The sequence below is a fragment of the Uloborus diversus genome, chromosome 8 (genome assembly GCF_026930045.1).
Source record: "Uloborus diversus isolate 005 chromosome 8, Udiv.v.3.1, whole genome shotgun sequence".
NCBI lineage: Eukaryota > Metazoa > Arthropoda > Arachnida > Araneae > Uloboridae > Uloborus > Uloborus diversus.
The window spans coordinates 60277519-60296296 of record NC_072738.1 but is presented as its reverse complement, the minus strand read 5'-3'; the positions used below and the strand labels follow the sequence as shown (position 1 = coordinate 60296296).

Here is an 18778-nt window from a genome sequence, read left to right as displayed (position 1 = left end):
ACACATACACACACACGTACACACAAACTAATGATTGTGAAAAACATAAACTGAATTCAAGATGTCGAAATTCAAATTAATTTTTTATTTATTTAATTTGCTTTTAGTTTTACAGTATGTTTCCTAAGAAATGTTGACAAAAAGTTTGGTTTTAAAGCAGAGCACTTACTTTTTTTTAGATCATACTTTGTATTCAAAGGAGTGAGTATGGGATGTACCCTATCCAAATCAGGTGCGGATCCAGAGGAGGGGGGATCTCCCTTTTTAAGTGAGCAATGATAGCCGAATGCTGCATGCTTAGTATTTATATTTCAACAAATTTGTACCTCAAACCAGACTTGTTTATTGTCCCAAAACGACATTTATGATCCCCCTCTCCCCTTCCCAGAAATGAACCCCTCCAAAACCAGAAGTTGGATTGGCCTTCTATTCAAACATGAGTTTTTTGAAGTGGAAGTTAGCAAGCAACCCATGATTAGAAATATTTAAAGGTTCTGAGAAGTTGAGATTTTTAAGCTTCCAACTATACGTTATCTTTTTCAGCTAGTAGTTCAAATTTTAATTTATAAATACCATGCTTAAAGCAATAAAAGTATACTCATAAAAGACTTGAAGATCGATCATGATGAAGATTTGACTATGGATGGAAATGTAATTTATTTCTTAAAGGAAAGCGAAAGTCAAAGAATAATTCACCAATATTTTAGGAAAAAACAAAAAATATCTTAAAAGGGAAAAGATCAAGACTTTTCTATTCAGTGTGACTACTTTTCTTCTGCAGTGAACAAATATGTATTATATCATATTTATTTACATGCTAATTTGATTGCATTATTTAACTGAAACCTGTGATTTGGATAGTTGATCCCAGTTTTGCTTACCTTATAAGTTTATCTAGTATTCAGACTTTATAATGCTATCTGTATATTCTTATGTTTCATTTGTATTTCAGGCTTTGTCTGCCACTGGATTACGGAAAAGTGATCCTCGCTTGAAAGAAATGATTACAAAATTAAGAACAATACATAAAGAGAAACAAGACATGGGATCTCCTGATGCAATAAGTTTGGATAGAGAAAATTTTAAGAAGTTTGTATTCTGGCTTCTATAAGTATATAGCAGAGACATATTTTATCTTCATTTTCAACAATCTAACTAAAGTAAAATGTATTCAAAATTTACTCCTTCAACTATTTTGGCAAACTGATTTTGTTGGCAAGTTTTATTTTATTGCTAAGTTATAACTTGTTTTGAACTACAATCTAAGTTTTTTCCCACTAGTAATTTTAATTTATGAAAAATAATTTGGCCATTGAGAAGTTTTTGACAGTTGTTCGTTTTATCTATGGTTTCAACTACCAGATCAAAAACTCTTTTCTGATTCAGTTTTAGACAACAGTGAAAATGATGAAATTATATATGCGAAAGCTATCAAACCTTTTATTTGTAGCAAATTTACATTTACAGTTTACAGGAGTACGAAGGGTCCTGGGTTCGATCCTAGCCGGTCAAAAATCCACCGTCTTCATTAAGGGTGACGGGACGTTAAATATGCTTGTGGTCACAAAGTCCTCCAAGTGGAACATACCTCTGGGGGTGCCAAGCCAGAAATTATTCGGCTTCAGTGTTTTTGTTAATTATAGAACTGTCCATAGATGATGCTTAGTGATGTAAAATACCTGGGTATTTATTTTTAGGGGTAAATACCCAGGGTATATACCCGGGTAAATACCCAAAATGGGTACCCAGGTATTTATTTCAAAAATTTATATTCAACTAAAATACTTTTCTGTCTGTATTCCACTATGTATGTATATATATATATAACCAACCATATACAAAACAATAAATTTTTGCCCAAAAATAGTATTTTGATCATATATTTAAAGAATTATTGTGTGAGAAAATTATTGTACTTAGCAATCTAATATGATATTCACATTAAATGTGTTGGATATGCCTAATCAATGTCCCCATCTTCCTTTTTTGTATTTCACTTTTCAAAGCAAAATTTAAAGTCTTACCAGTACAAATACAAAGTGAGTGACAAACTAACGCCTCCTAAATACTAAATGCCTATCATGTTCTCCCTTTTAACATAGAGCAAAATGATCCCAGTAAGCATATTTTTGGTCTTCTGGCTACTGCCAACTATCGAAGGTCGAAAGCATTAGAAATTAAAAGTGGAGAAACAATTGGTTAACTTCTAAATTTAAATTTTAAAATTAACCAATTAATGATTTGATTTGAATTGCTTGGATCCATCGTCATAGCAACACCATCCATGTATTGCCGTCAGGTAGTAGCGTTGTTTGTGTACTGGCGGAGGATCACTTTTAAAGCAAATGTGATAGGCATTTAGTATTAAGGAGGCTTTGGACAAACTGATTTCAACTCAAAGCCAAAACTAACTAGTAGCATCATATTATGAAAAAGCAAAGATGAAAAGTTGTGCTAGCGCCATCAATAGGACAAAATTAAACTTAAATCCCTTTGCTTTACCCCATAAAAAATTAAATTATCCTGCCATCCTATTTAAGTTTTAGAATAATTCATTCTAAATTCTGACAGTTTTTTTGATAAGATTTCATTACGCCTTTAATTAAAAAAATTATAATATATAATTTTTTATATTTTTAATCTTTCATTTTACAATTTATGTTTTAAAAAGAAATCATCACCTTTTGATACCACCTAAAGTTTTTTTTTTTTTTTTTGCCAAAATGCGCAATTACTAGGGGATTTACCCTGCCTTCGGATACATACCCAAAAAAGTATTTACCTTCCCACCACACTTCACTAATTGCGTGCATTAAAAATAGTTCGAATAAATTTTCATCATGAAGTACCAGGGAGCAAATGCAAATGAGCAAGGCAACAGAAAATATATATATATATATATTTGCTTATTAATGTGAAAACTGTTTCTATATTTGCCACTTTATAACTCAAACAGCAATAAAATAAATAAATAAAATCATAGTCTTAATGATTTCTCAGTAAATTTTTCCAAGCATCCCTCATGCTTCCTTTTTTTTTTTCATTTTGGATATGACTAACCTAGATTGTGATTTTGAAATATTGAAGTTCATCATTGAATTGCTTATACTTGTCCAATTATGACATTGAAAAGAAAGATTCTTTGGTTCAAGATATGTTTCTTTCATAATTTTATCAAGTCTTCCAATTAAAAATATTATAAACTGTGTAATACATATGTATGTATCAGTTTTACCAATTATTTCATATTTAGATTTAAAAAAAAATTCAGACTCACTTTTTGAATTTTTTTGTAAAATACCCAGTTTTTGGGTATTTACCCAAAAAATATTTACTTACCCACTGGGTATTTACCCGATCTACATCACTAATGGTGCTGCTATCTATCGTGTCGTCTGAGCCAAATTGGACTTTCACCTACATAGACACTCGATTAAATGGAAGCTGCAACCCTTTGCCTTAAATCGAGTAGCCTCCCTGCTCGGGCTCAGGTTCCTGAGTGACATAAGTAACAACAACAAACATAGTTGTTCAGTTTTGATTTTAAAGACGTGAATAAACTTTTTAGGACTGTTTTAGACAAAAACTGTCATATATGGGCAGTTCTCAAAAGGTGGGAACAAAAAAGTTAACTTTGAGCAATTTCAAAAATTTTCGAATTTGACATCAATTTTGATTTTATTCTATAGTATGCATACCTAGAACACAATATATGAACATGAAAAGACAGCAGGTATTTGTAAAAATTGTTAATTAGCAAATTAAATCAGCAATCTGTAGGTAACAGATTTTGGACATTGTTTTCCTGTAGGTAACGGATTTTGGACATCATCATAACGTAAGTTTCACCATTTTTGACAATTGTTAATCTGATTTTTAACTTTTCCAATGAAAATTTTATTTACTACTTTTTAAATTTTGCAATTTAATAATAAAGAGGATATTAATGAAATACTTGAATGGCTATAGATGCTGCTCCTTACATTTAATAAAGTTTTGGAATGATTTTGAAGAAATTGATGCAAGGTTAAAAAAAAGCTTCAAATTAAAAATAATACAATTGTAAAAAGTGACATCAGTTTTAATAATGAATATTTTTTCTAATGTCATAAGAATTAAAATGATGTCTAAAAGAATTATTGAAGAAAGAAATTCGTATTTCTATTTGGAGATCGTTAAATTATGTTTCCAAAAGAAAGAAGGAAAAAGAATTCTAAAATAATAAAAGCGGAAAAAAAAAAAAAATTGCTAGCGCAGGTGATAAAGTCGCCAAAACTGGTACAGCTGACGATAAACTACATTTGTCAAATTGGAATTCCCCTCTGGTAACCTTTAGCTTATCGTATACTGTGTTGTCGCCAACGGAGGTTTGCTTGGCGATTTTAGCGCAAAATGGCTTTCGGTTCGATCATAAGCAGCCATGTTTCTACTGTAATTTATGTATTGTTCAATGTGTAACATATTAATTATGCAGAATACCAATGGATTAAAGAAGATAACATTATAATAACGTTTTTTATTGAGGTTAGAAGACAGTAGATCATCAAAAATTATGAATAAATGGACAGAATTATCGGCGTCAAGATCGTAACGCCATTTGGACATCTCACATGTACGTTTTAAAAAAATTATTTTTCTTCTAAGATACTGCATAAAAGCTTATGAAAACACTTTTAAACAATTAAAAATTGATTCCGAGGCTCGATAAACACCTTTAAAATGAAAACATCATATACTTAGTTCTCAAAAAATAGCATTGTAAAGATCGTAAATTTTGACATGCATCAAATTTCAAACTTACTATTTTCTAAAATCGTTTACAAAGTGAATAATCTGTCTTTACTTTTGTTATTTGTGTAAAATATTAACAAAAAATTATTCAGTGTAAGATTCATACCTTTAAATTGTTTTTGAAACGTATGGAAATAATTTAAAAAAATTTTTCTTTAATGGTACGTTTGCTCAGTTAACGTTTTGGTATGTCCAAAATTGCGCCTTTTAGCAAAGAAAATATTTTTTTAAGGGCATTTAAAGAGCATTTTTTCCATAATTTATGTCAATTCTTGTCTCTATACAGTATTATAATTTAACTCAAAAATTTTTGAGTTAATTAAAATGAAAGTTATTTGGTGTTGAAGCTTCAAAGTTGAGGTCTGTGTTTGCTCCCACCTTTTGAGAACTGCCCATGTCCTATCCAAAGTCGAAAATATAATTTTGATTCAACAAGATCTTTTAAAAATAGAAAGTAATTAAAGGCTCATAAATGCAAGATAAAAAATTGTAAACAACGTTTCTTATACATGAAATACACCGCCAGCTCAGTCAATTCTAGCCAAAGACTGCAGTTTCGTGCTTGTTAGCACTCCTTTTGCCTTCAATATTCGAGTTGAATGGTCACTCGTCTGGTCAGCGCTAACTCTGTATTAGCTACCAGTTTGTTTGTCACTCTTGGCTTCCTTAAGAGGTTTTCCACCTCCAGCTCAGTCACTCCTATGCCGGGCTGGTGAGTGCTAACAAGCATGAAACTGCAGTCCTCGGATCAAATTGACTGAGCTGGTGGTGTATTTCATGTATTTCTATCTTAGCCCTGGCTATAGGGCGGTAACTTACTGAACGTTTCTTATGTTTAACTATATTTCCTGTTAAATGGACCCATCATTCTATTAGCGGACCAGTACAGCTTCATATTTACTTGTCTACAGGACCAGTTATTTTTTCCATATATTTCTAATCCTACTGTGTTTTCAAGGTTCTCAAGCGGGTAATCCAGTGGATTGTATGCAGTAAATTACTATATTTAATTTAGTTCTTTCTCTTGTAAAAAGAAAGTTTTCTTTAAATAATATGATTTTATTATTGTAGTTTAATTGCTCTCTTTATTATTTTTTTCTAGAGTTATAAAGGAAAATATTGTTCTCATAAGCAGAGCTTTTCGTAACCATTTTGTTATTCAAGATTTTCAAGACTTTGTAAAATGTGTGGAAGATTTTTACTGGAAATGTAAAGTGAACACAGGTGGCAAAGTTAGTTTCTTTGATGCTTTTTATATTGATAAAGATGAAAAACCTTTTAACATAGTATAGCCTTCTTTTTCAACTGAATTTTAATTCACAAATTACATTAATGTTTGGAAGGTAAGATTCTTGTTATAAGACAACTTTCCATCCAGATGAAAAGTCTGATCTGAATTGAGTTGAAAATCAGAATTTTATAGAAATAAAAATTATTAAAGTACAAGATGAAAATGAAATTTTGTTTCTTTCAATTCTATAAATGAATCAAAAGCAATTTGTATTGTGCTTTTGTCAAATTCAGTGTGGCATATTTGAAATTTTGTGTAAATAATTCAGACACTATATAAAAGATTACAGAGTGCAAAGTAATTTCTTTTATTGTCATACTTTGTAGCTTTCACCCATGATTAATATCTTCAGGGTATTTTAGTTTGTGTAATTTTTTGTAGTTACATAATTTGCTATACTAGAAACCTGCATGAGGTTTCCCATGTGTATGTATGTTACATTCAGTTAATCCATGCTCGAGGAAAGTCATGGATTTCAACAGTGTTCGAAATTTATAATGGAAAATCATGATTTTCAGCAAAAAATGCCTAAAAATCATGAAAACCGACAATTAGTCATAGATTTTGAATTCTAAAGCATAAATGCTTACTACATTTTATGTGCTAAGCATTAAATGCGCACATTTTCTCTGTTCTTTATGCCTTTACACGTCAGCCTCGATTTTTTATGCACTTCAAAATCCAATTTCATCCACTTCTATAATACTTGCTTGTTTTTATTTAATATGTGAATTTATTGCTTGAAGTTAAATAATTTTGTGTTTACCATTACTTTAAATACTTCTTATATTTTATAATGTGTAATTGAAGACTTGTTACTTTGTCACACCCACTCGATAATTTCAGTCAAGTTGCATCCTAGCTGACTCAAGCCAATACCTCTCGTAAAAATTATCATGATTTTTCTCTGTGTTTTAGGAAGAGTTTAGGAGATAAAATTTGTCTTAACAGTTAATTTTTACGAACGTTAAAGATGGCGATAAAATATGAAAATCAGGAAAAATATAAAAACACCAAATGTTGTGTGTGACTACATTTTTTGAATGTGTCAAGAGTTTTAACTTTTTACATCCTGCTAATATTTTAAAATAAAATATCTATTTAAAAAAAATTAATCTTAAAGTTAAAAGAAAAATATTAAATTTTAAAACTGGAAAAATGGGTTCCTTTCACCTGTTGCTGCCAATCTGAAGATTCTTTTATTTTGGATAACAATTTTTCATTTGAAACTTTAATTCAATGTTTTTAATGATTAGAAGAATATTATATTTCATATCAGATTTTTCGGAGAAAGAAAATCCGCCATTCATCCAAGTCTCTATTCGTAGTACTCGTTATTCGCCCAACTTGTTCAAGCAAAAATCAACTTGTCATTTGTGTGCTTCTGCACGATTTGAACAGCAAAACTCATTTGATCAAAGACCTCAGAAATGAGCTGACAGCAGAGGATTCCAAGATTTGTACTGGAAGTAGCAAGAAAAAGTGATTGAAGAATCTCTTCGGGTAAGGAGGAAAGTTGTAAGAGAAGCATTTCCAATGCAGAAATTAAAGAACTCTGTTACAACTAAGAGAAAACACAGAGTTGTAGAAGAATGGCATTGTAACATTGCAAGGACGGATCCATAAAGTATTCAAGGAGGGGGACAATTGATTTCAGATACTTACTCTTTTATCAATTCCCAAACCTTTGCCCCCTAACAACATGGAAGATCGTCTCTAAATACTATTTTTTTTCTTTTTTGGAGCTTTATGAAAAATTTTGAAGGAGTGTACTAAACCCATCCCTTACCTTAAGGTCATTAAAGGTACCCTATAATTGCTTTTTTTTTGGTACTTAAATTTGAAAAACTTCCCAGCCCCTGAGCCTCATCTAAGATTGTCTAAAATTGAGTTCTAGGAACTTTGAAAAACTACTCGTAAACCTGTAAAAAGTTCTGATCACTATCAATAAAGTGCTAAGAGATGTGCTACAGATGTGTTTTCAAACCTACAATATTCTGAAAAAAACCACAGAGTTAGAGCATCCTTTTTTCCATAATATTATTGAAGATCGTCCAAAATTATGTTTTTCGAGCTTTTGTTTCTAAGATACGGCGAGGGAGAGTTCCTGTCTCGGCTCAAAGAGGGGGCGATCGCCCCTTCCATGTATTTGTCCTTGTAACATTGGTACACAGGGGCATCAACTAGAAAAATGACAACGCTATTGACATTTTGGAAAAATTCTGAAAAATCGTCAAAGGCAAAAAACATAGACGGATTTTTGCAGAAAGAATCTCAAGCTTTTTCTAATGCAAAAACAAATAAAATGAATAAATAAATAAACATCCAAAGGACTGTCACCTGATATTTTCATGAAAAGTGACTCCCCTTTCGAGCTGTAACATCAGCCCTTTTCCTCCTTTCCACTTTGCCATCTGGTCATCTTGGTACAAATAAAGGGTTGTCAAATTCTTATTTATGCATTTCATGTACAGTACTGCAAATTTATTGTTTTTCATAGTTTTAAATAAACAATCATCTTTGATATGAAGCATATTAATATAATTTACTTTCTATCTTATGTGAAAAACTTTTTTTTGCCATTTGTACAAATCGCTATTCAATCTGTCTTTTGGGACGAATTGTGGATGAATACCAAGGTTCCACTGTAATTGTTATGTAGAAAAGTTGGACAAATAATAATCATTCTGGAAGCTAAATCTTATCTGGTCAGAAAGAACACAAGAAAAAGAAATCCTAATAACATAATTATATGATATTTATCTTCAATTTTACGCTTCAACTGTAGAGATGTAGGGATTTTTTGTACAAAGATGTGGAATTGGGGAAAATTTAATGCAAAAAGAACCAAGGGTCAAAAATGTATAATTGATTATTTTTATCTTAACTAATAATAAAGCTGAAAGTCTGTCTGGATCTCTGCGACGCGCATAGCGCCTAGACGGTTCGGCTGATTTTCATGAAATTTGGCAAAGTTTTTGTAGCATGGGGGTGTGCACTTCAAATCGATTTTTCGAAAATTCGATTTTGTTCTTTTTCTATTCCAATTTTAATAACATTTTCCCGAGCAAAATTATCATAAGATGGACGAATAAATTACATTATGAATTAGAAAGTTGTCATAACGTGAACCGTAACATGGGCAAGCCAATTGGCGAGAAATTCATCATCCATTATTTGTAAATATACAGGCAAACCAAAAGACTTTAGTTTTCTACAACGGGCAAAGCCGTGCAAGTACCACTAATTTTGTAAATAAATGTATTTTTTTTTTATTTAAAACTTTTTATGATAATATGTTCTTTTATCACTTTCTCCTAGTAAATTTTGTTGTTTGTTCTTTCAAAACATCCAAATTCAAGAGTTTTAGAAAAATATTTTCATGCATTTATTTATTTTCTGATTAGTTCTTTTTTTTTTTTCTTTTTTGGCTCTAGGTTGCTTCTTATATTCCTCAATTAGCAAAGTACAATCCAGATTACTGGGGTGTCAGTATATGCACTGTTGATGGTCAAAGGTATGTTGTGCATTGCAAATTTTCTTTACTTTTTATTTTGAATATTAATTTATTAGGTTAATGTTTTTTTTTTTTTTTTTTTTTTGCCTGATCTTGAAATAAAATCATTTTACAATATTAGGTGTATCATCATAGATGCTCATTCCCACCAATTTTCTCAAGAGTTGTTATTTATTTCTTTTGTTCAAAATTTTCTTTTTTAATTTGTTAGAAAGTAATAAAAAGTAATCAAAATTTTTTTTTTCAACTCATTATCTTTCCTTTAACTATCATATTTTTTTTCTGCCTGTGAACATGTTACAGAAGTCGTAAATGCACTTGTTGCTGTTGTTTACATGACTACCTTTACATGATACATGCAATGTCATTGTTAGAAATATTTGAGAGAAGTTTTGAAAACCAAAAGCAAAAAAGTAAAATATTGAAAGGAGCAGCTGGTCATACATCGGACTGCCCACTCAAAAATATATTGTTTTTCTAACTGTATGTTTGCTGCTAAAATCATAAATATTTGACATATTTTAAAACAAATGATGAAAAGGGCTACATTTCTTACTGTCCTTAGGCTCCAGCCTTGATATTTATCTCAGTTTTCCCTTAAGAATGGAATAAAATGCATAAATTCATTTGTCAAACATAATTTTTTTCATTTAAACTTTGAAGAAATCAAATAGGATGCAAAATTTTTAGTTATTAAAAGAATGAAGGGACTGAATTTCTTATTGTCCTTTGGCAACAGGTTAAATATTTACTTCAGTTCTCACTTAACAATGGGCAAAAATATACATAAATTATTACTCAGACATAATTTTTTAAAATTTATTCTTTAAAAATGGGTAGATTTTTTGGGGATAAAAGTTATTTTGTGCCCTTTTCTACACAAAAGGAATATTATGAAAAGATTTTAAGTAAATCCACTGACTACTTCCCGAATTTTGCTGTAGCAAACATACGGACACTGCATTTATATATATATATGTATAATGTACCTTTCTAAATGTCTCAATAGGTTAAACATTAAATTCAAAACTAAGCCGTGACTTTAACTTACTAACGGATCTGGTCGTCTTATCACACCCTAGCGAGCACGTTTCAAAAGCATTTTAAACTTATTTTTCTGATGCTAAATGTTGTTGTCAAATGGTCTCAGGCACAGGGCGGTAGCTAGACATTGATAGAAGGTAGTGCGCTTGATTTACATGGCAAATCCCCCCTCCCCCCCACCAAAAAAAAATATGGGGAAGAATTTCACACATCTTACTCATGACCCAGAACCGTCACAGGGTTAAAGAAATAAATACACAGTAGCAAATATGTGTTCATTAATTTGAAATGAAAAGAAAAGTGACAGAACGGTTCAACTTGTGCATTAAATTGTATCTAGTTCTTAACCCTGGCTTAAGTACAGTAATGTACTGCTTAATGCCCAAGCTTTGTCTTCAATTGAAGAGTTGAACCGTACCATTGCCACAGAATCTTGCTCGTGTACTAAATTTACTTTAGCAACCAGTTTGTTGGCACTGTCAGCTTCAATGAGGCGACATCTGCCTCTAGCTCAGTTATTGTGTATTCCAGGCTGATGAGTCCATAACAAGGATGAATCTGCAGTCTCTAGGTGGTATAACCAGGCTGTTGGTGTATTGCATATAATAGCTAATATTAAAATAAGATTAAGTTGAATATCACCATGCTGACTTCCCCTCTCTAATTGAGCTTTTTGTTTTTACTTGAGGGGAAAAAACGAAAATGCCTTGCTTCACTTTCGTAACTTACATAGAATTTTTGCTTTTTGTGAAAAATGTGATCCCAGCGAAAACCCTTGTTCTACTTTATTATTGTTGCTGCTGACATGATTGATCTTCAATTCCCACTTGAGCTACTGGTCTCATATTTTTATATGAAAGTTTCAATAATTTTTTTAATAGACTCCAAATTGTTTTTATCATTTAATAGCACATGAAATTTTTTCCAAAGATTTAAAAATTATCGTCAAGGTTTATTTTTGCACAGATTTTTTTAGATAGATTTAAATTTTACTTCATCAAGAATTTATAATTTTTTATTGAAGAAATTTCTCTTCTGTGAATTATTTATCATTTATGGTAAATGTGCATTTTAATTATAGTTTAAATATTTTTATTTCTATGCAAAAGATGTGCAATTGGTGACACTGAAATTCCATTTACTATCCAGTCGTCCGGTAAACCCATGAATTATGCAATTGCTTTAACCGAGCTTGGATCAGATATTGTTCATCAGTATGTTGGTCAAGAACCTAGTGGTAGAATGTTCAATGAACTTGTTTTAGATTATAATAGTAAGTAACTTTCAAAGCTTTTATTTTTCTGTAACTAGTCTCAATATTCTTGTAAAATTTCTACTCTGTAATCAAGTATTTTCACAATGATATTTTATATTACACCTTTTAATGAATAAAAATAGCCACATTAGTTCACTAGGAATTTTTACTTTGCTGTGTATAACGACATTCATGTCATACATTTCTAAAAAATACCAATAATGCAGTAATTGATGAAAATTTTTAAGAGAGAGAGAAAGAAAAGATGAAGAAAAATATGAATGATTTTTTTTTTTAATTTTATTTATTTATTTTTATTTATTTATTTATTTTGTGTGTGTGTATTTGAATTGAGTAGTAACACTGTTACAAGATACAAAATGCAAATTTAGTTGCAGACATTGTTACATGTGAGCTTATGAATGATACTGCAATCACATGAGATATTTTCTTGTATTTTAAAACAGGTTTTTTGGATGTTCCGAAAGAGGACACAATTCATTAAGAACTATTAACAAATTTTAGTTATATTTTTATGCAACCTTTGCTCAAGAAGTTTGTTGTAGAATCCTAAGTAGATTTCAAGTAGCAGCAGTTATAGGATCTGAACTCTTAAACTGTACAATAATATTCATGCTATTTGTTTTCATTCTTGTAGTATATAAGTATACATTTCTTTGTTGAGTATGATAACTCTAGAAACATTAAAGTTGACACTAAAAATTTATCATAAACTCAGTTTGAATTTTTTTTTTTTTTTTTTTTTTTTTTGGGGGGGGGAGGTAATGAGTTGTTATTTTCGTTTTTATTTAATTCAAATGTTAGAAATAGAAGCATAAGGTATAAAAAAGTAATGTACATCAATTATTAAATTTTAAATGAATGTAAAATAATGCTTTTTTGCCTATTGTTTTTTCATTCAACATATTTTTACTACTTGTTATTGATAATAATCATTCTTTTCATGCCACTTTTCATTAACAGAGAAGCCACATAATCCAATGGTGAATGCAGGAGCAATTGTTATTTGTTCTCTTCTTTTATACATTGTTGAGGTATTTGTGCATTTCAACAAATTTTGAATTTTAGAGTAGAATACTTGAAAATCAGTTTAACCAATATAAAATAATACTAAATGTATTTAAAATTAAGTGGTAGAAGTACAATACAAGCTCAACTAACCAGAAAGTGCAACATGATTTGAATTCATTGTCAACATTATATTTTTAAATCAAATAATAAGAACTACAGGTTATTTAATAATGACGATAATAATAATGAGATATTTTACTTGAGTTTGTCTCAAAATTGAAACATTAATCATAGAGACTTAGCTGATTCATATAAAGTGTACTCAGTGCCTTAAGTGATATTTATACTCTAGCTTACTTGAAATAAAGGCAAAATTTTTTTCAAACTTCAAAGCTCATAGTCTATTAAGTCCTGCAAATGCAAGTAAAGTCCTTATAACTAGTAGAAAAAAATATTAAAAGGGATTATATAATCAATTTAAGAAATTGTTTGAAAGTAGTTAAGGTTTTATTGTCCTGTTGAAAGAGATGCCAAGATTGCTGAATTTGTATTTACTTCATTTGTTTATATATTTTTAACTCTAATATGTCCTCCCCCCCCCCCTTCCTCCCTTTCTTTCTTTCATAAGACATATATTTAGTGGACTAAAACAGAAAAAATATCAGTGCTAATGATTAAATGAAAAACAAATGCTTGGAAGCTTTGATATGAAAATCTCATCAGACTAGGTTGTGAAATTAAAAATATATCAATATTTTCAACATTTGTACCATCTTTCAGAATTTTTCCAATTTTTGGGTGATAATTTCTGTTATTTGAAGCAGTTTTGTTGGTATAATGTTTGGAGTATGTATTCGAAAAATTCATTTAAACTGATATTTCCCTTCCTTTTTAAGATAACAGAAGATCCTTGTTGGTTTAATTGAGCTAAAGTATAAAATGTTTTTACGTGTATCAACATTTTATTTTCAACTTACTTTAAAGTAACCTTACTTTGATTATTTTTTGACAAAAAGAATTTCTCATGTGAAGTTTTATAAACAGTATGGATAAAGTAAAATGCATCGAAAATGTGTGTTCTTGTTTATTAATCACTCGTGGTATATTTATTTTTCAGCCAGACATGAGAGTATCTGAAAAATTTGACTGGGTAAGATTATTTAATTTTTAAGAATATTTACCACACACAGAGTTAGCCATTTCAATTTCTTTTCCAATAAAAAAAAGCAAAAGAAAAAATAATTATTTATTATATATTTTTTTAAGGAAGAGGTGAGGGATTTGAAAGTTTAACCTGTCAAACAACATTAAAAACCAAACTTCTTTTAAATTCATCTTTTGCCCAGCAATGAGGAATCAAACAGAAATGTATGAATGTTTGGTTGTGTTTGAATTTGATACTTTCATATTCCTATATTTAAGATAAACATTGGAACAGATGTACATGGAACAAAAGAAAGGACAGTAAAAGTTCATTCTCTTTCAAAGGTATGTGATGAATAAGGTTATGCAGAGGTGCTCAACTAGGGGGTGGGGTGCTGTTGGGCTCTTGTTGTTCAGGCATCTTTGTGGTATTTGAAAGGTTGTACCCTTGCTCTTGGATAGATGGGCACTCCCGGCTAATTTCCCATACCAGTGGCGCAGCAAGGAGGGGGACACTCCCCGGAGGCATTGGTTTTAACATAAATGCAAATTTTAATACAGTAGTTTATGCATATCAAAGGGCTGTTTTGATCAAAAATCCCCTCTTTAAGAAAATATTTTCGATTTAAAGAAAAAACCCCCCAGAAAATATTTTTGATCAAAAAACACCTTCCAGAAGATAGTTCTGATCAAAACACCCCCTACAAAAGGTATTTCTGGCTGCGCTAGTGTGATTGTGCCCAAGTGAAGCTTTGACCTCTTGCAGTCCTTTCAACAATATTTCTCTATGACAATTTTCTATATACGAGTATAAGCCTTGAGAAAAGGATAGATATTAGGCTCTGATAATTGCCTGCTAAACTATCAGAGGGTCAACATAAAATACCATCTTTGTTATGTTAAATTTATTCAAAATATCTTTGAAAATATTCCCTCCTGTGTTTGAAATTGTTCCATAAAGATAATGCTTAAAATTCCTCCATTGCACAATTTTAACATTTTTACTTTCATCTATATCTAATATATAGAAGAAAGTATTGGATTCGTGCAAATTTTCGAATTTCGAAGGATTTGAACGTTTTGAGGTGTGCTGAGTCCATTTCGACTATTTTTGGAAAATGTCTGTCTGTCTGTGTGTGTGTGTGTCACGTCTGTGTGTGACCAGTTTTTTGTGGCCGCTCTACAGCAAAAACTACTGCATGAAATCGAACGAAATTTGGAACACATATGTGCCGCTATGTAAACTTGTGCCCATTGGTTTTTGGCGCGAATTCCTCCAAGGGGGGGGGGTGGAGCAATGGGACGTTTTTTTGAGTTGCGCGTGCTTGCTATTCCTCAGGAAGTAACTGGCGGAATCAAACAAAATTCGGTCCATATGTTGTCATTAACAGGAACAGGTGCTGATTCAATTTTGGTGTCAATAACTCAAACGGGGGTTGAGCTATAGAACGTTTTTTGTCGTCAATTGTGACTGCTGTATCTCAAGAAATAATGAACGGAATGAAAGAAAAATTTATCGGCAAGTAGCCCTTAGTGGGTATAAGAGCTGATTTTAGTTTGGTGCCAACAGCTAAAAAGGGGGGTAGCGCAATCACCCGTTCTTTTTTTCCATTGTGAGTGCCCTATCTCAAGAAGTAATGCTACGTTCTGGTTGAAATTTGGAATATATGTGAATCCATATGTAAACAGGCTTCGGTTCAATTTTGACGCCAATCGCTCCAAGAGGTTTTTTTTTTTTTTTTTTTTTTTTTTTGAATAAAAATAGCTTTATTAATGCAACAATAAGAAAGATAAATCGTAATAGATTGTCGTCTGCGTATTTCTCGTGATTTTAATTGTATGGAAATGATCGGAAATATTATCTCAATGATTTAAAATTTTTAACTGTTGCCATTTTATGTTTGTTAACAAATAAAATATTTGTAATTAATTCAAGCAAGGCTTTTAAAATAACTTTCAATTTTCGCTCTTTGCTTTGCTTTTGCAATAATTCAGACATTGGGATGGTCGTCAAGTTTTTGCATGTGTAATTTTGTTTTTGTTGGGAATATTGCTTCCTCATCAAGCATGGGGAGGGATCAGAAAAAAAAAAATATATATATATAGAAGAAAGTTTCGTGATGGCTGCAACATACTAGTTTGAATGTGTTTCTGTGCTCTTCTTCTGCTATTGCTCTGCAGTCACCCATTGTGATTTTTCACTTCCTTATTTTTTCTTTGGTTTGTTTTAATCTGTGAAGCCAAAAAGGAATAATTTTGAATTGAAAAATTAACATATTTAGTTCTTTAGTCCTTACAAATTGTTTATTTATTTTTTGCTTTTTTTTTTTTTTCTTTCCTTTCCTTTTTTATTTATTTATTAATTATATATATATATATATATATATATATATATATATATATATATATTTTTTGAAAGCATTGTATGTAAATTTTCAAAAAATGAAAGTTGAAATATTAAACTTTTAATACAAAATGTGTGTTAAAAATTAAATTTATTCACTTAAATTATTTTTATATAGAACTTTTTGTTATATTCAAACTTTCCCATTGATTGTTAATTTTAATTTCAACTAATTATTAGTCCTGCTTAAGCTCTAACCATTTGTAAAGAGACATTCTATACCAGCGGTTCCCAACCTTTTTAGTTGTGCGGCACACCAGTTTTGTAGAAAACACCATTGATGCCCACTAACTACTATATATTATTTGCACAGCCAAAATTTACTTTCTGGGGTGGGAGAGGGCGGGGATCTGCTCCTATAACTGTCCTTAAGTGTGAAAGTCATCTAAGTTAAAGCTGCATTAGATTTTTGGCGCTGTTTTTCCTCTGCAAAAGAGTTTATATCTGGATTGAAATGGGGTAGTTTTAGCCTCTAAAATCTTACAACACTCGATACATTTTTACATTATTAAAAGAAGAAAAAAAGAACTGTGCAATAAAAAGTCTCAATTAAATGGGTAGGTTGTCAAAAAGCGCTCAAGTGTCTCAATTCACTGGTTAGTCATGCCAGTTCAACAAAGGGGGAGCATTTTTAACTTGAAGCTTGAAGCTAATATGTACTGGTTTCTTTGGCAATTTTCTTTAAAGGAATTACTGGTTAATTAGATTTCATCTTTAATTATGGGGGAAGGTTCCCAAGAAATAAGAAAAATCTTAATCTTAACGTTCCTTATTGGCTATGAGCCAGTGCTCTTGAGTAAGAGTGACAATATATCTAATTAGTGAATTTTCGCAAAAAAAAAAACGAAAATTAAGAGCCCAAGATTGATGTTGATGTTTCATATTCTCGACCAGTGTCCACGGACCAGTAACACGCTGTTCGTGGCCCATTGGGTTGGGAACCCCTGTTCTATACTAACATTTATTAAAAAATTTTGAATTTCTGTAAATGCCTTACTTAAATCTTTTTCTCTATTCTGTTTTGTATTTGTTTCCTCATACTTTAAATCTTCTTCCTGTAATAACAAATTTTTCTCTAGATCTGTCAATATTACAAAGCTTTGGCAGGAGGAGAATATCTTGGTTTCAACAATGCTACGTATGCTTCATCTTAATTCCCTTTTTATGAATGCTTTGCTATATGTGTTAGTGCTATGTCTTTTACCAGTTGCAAATAATAATTCAGCGAAAGCTTCTTTAAATTCTAAGATATATTTTATCAGCATGAAATATTGATAGCATTTCATGTTCATATTTCTTGCATGTACTTGTCTTTATGAAATAAATTAGATAAAAATGCTGAAGCAAGTTTACTGTTTGAACATATTTTGGATTTATTTTTAAAACATTCATCTATACTTAACTTCATAACCTCCAGGGTTCGTACGCTCCGGGAAAACCTGGAATTGTCAAAGAAAATGACATAGTTGAAAATGTCAGGGAAAAGTCGGGGAATTTTCCAATTTTGTCCCCTAAAATTTTTTTTTCTAATTTTTTTCCCCAGAAATTTTGTACCATGAGATCAAGTCTTCGTTTTTGCCGAAGTTTCCTGAAAAAAATTTGAAATTGAGCTAAAATGACGCTGGTGGTAAAAAAGTGGTGATGCAAAAAAAAAAAAAAAAAACTTCCACAGTCGCCATTTTTGCCCCTCGATAATTCCCAAGAAAAAAATTCCTCAGGTGAACAGGAATTATGCACAAACTCAACAGGGGAGAAGACAATTTACTGTTTCGGAAGCACAATCCTGTGAATGGGGGGGGGGGGGAGTGGATCAAAGAAATCGTTTTTTGACCGGAAACTTTTTTCAGCAACGTGTGAAAGGTAGTCACCATCTTTGGTCATTCACAAGATGGAAGTAGACACGATGCTTAAAAGCCTAAGTTTCCAAAAACAAAGCAGAATTGGATGTTTTCTTTAACTGCAAACTTTAATTTTTAAGTATGTAATTTTTTTGAGAAATGAAAAATTTTGTTCTTCAAACTTAATCTTATCTTCATTGCCTTGGACGCAAATGTGCTAAAAACTTTTCAACTGAATTGTAGTTTCATGAAGATTTATTATTTTAAAATTGTTTTTATGCTACAAATTCAAAAAATTGTTTGAAAATTTGTCGAAAATATTTTGACGCAGCCGCCATATTTGGTTATTCACAAGATGGAAGTACACAATACTTTTTAAGTGCCTAGGTTACCAAAATTGGATTTTTATTGCAATATACAATGCAAAATGTGCTTTTCGTGTGTGTGTGTGTTTGTGTGGATA

At 30.9% G+C, this 18778-nt stretch overlaps 1 protein-coding gene across 1 annotated transcript in view; it reads left to right on the top strand.

Moving 5' to 3' along the window:
* LOC129228381 (glutaminase kidney isoform, mitochondrial-like) overlaps positions 1-18778 on the top strand; it is a 73874-nt gene that overhangs the window by 47934 nt on the left and 7162 nt on the right. Inside the window, exons 4-10 of the mRNA XM_054863057.1 lie at positions 953-1089; positions 5894-6023; positions 9520-9599; positions 11753-11916; positions 12883-12953; positions 14048-14080; positions 17557-17615. Of these exons, the coding sequence (XP_054719032.1) occupies positions 953-1089; positions 5894-6023; positions 9520-9599; positions 11753-11916; positions 12883-12953; positions 14048-14080; positions 17557-17615 (674 nt within the window). The remainder of the gene's footprint in view (positions 1-952; positions 1090-5893; positions 6024-9519; positions 9600-11752; positions 11917-12882; positions 12954-14047; positions 14081-17556; positions 17616-18778) is intronic.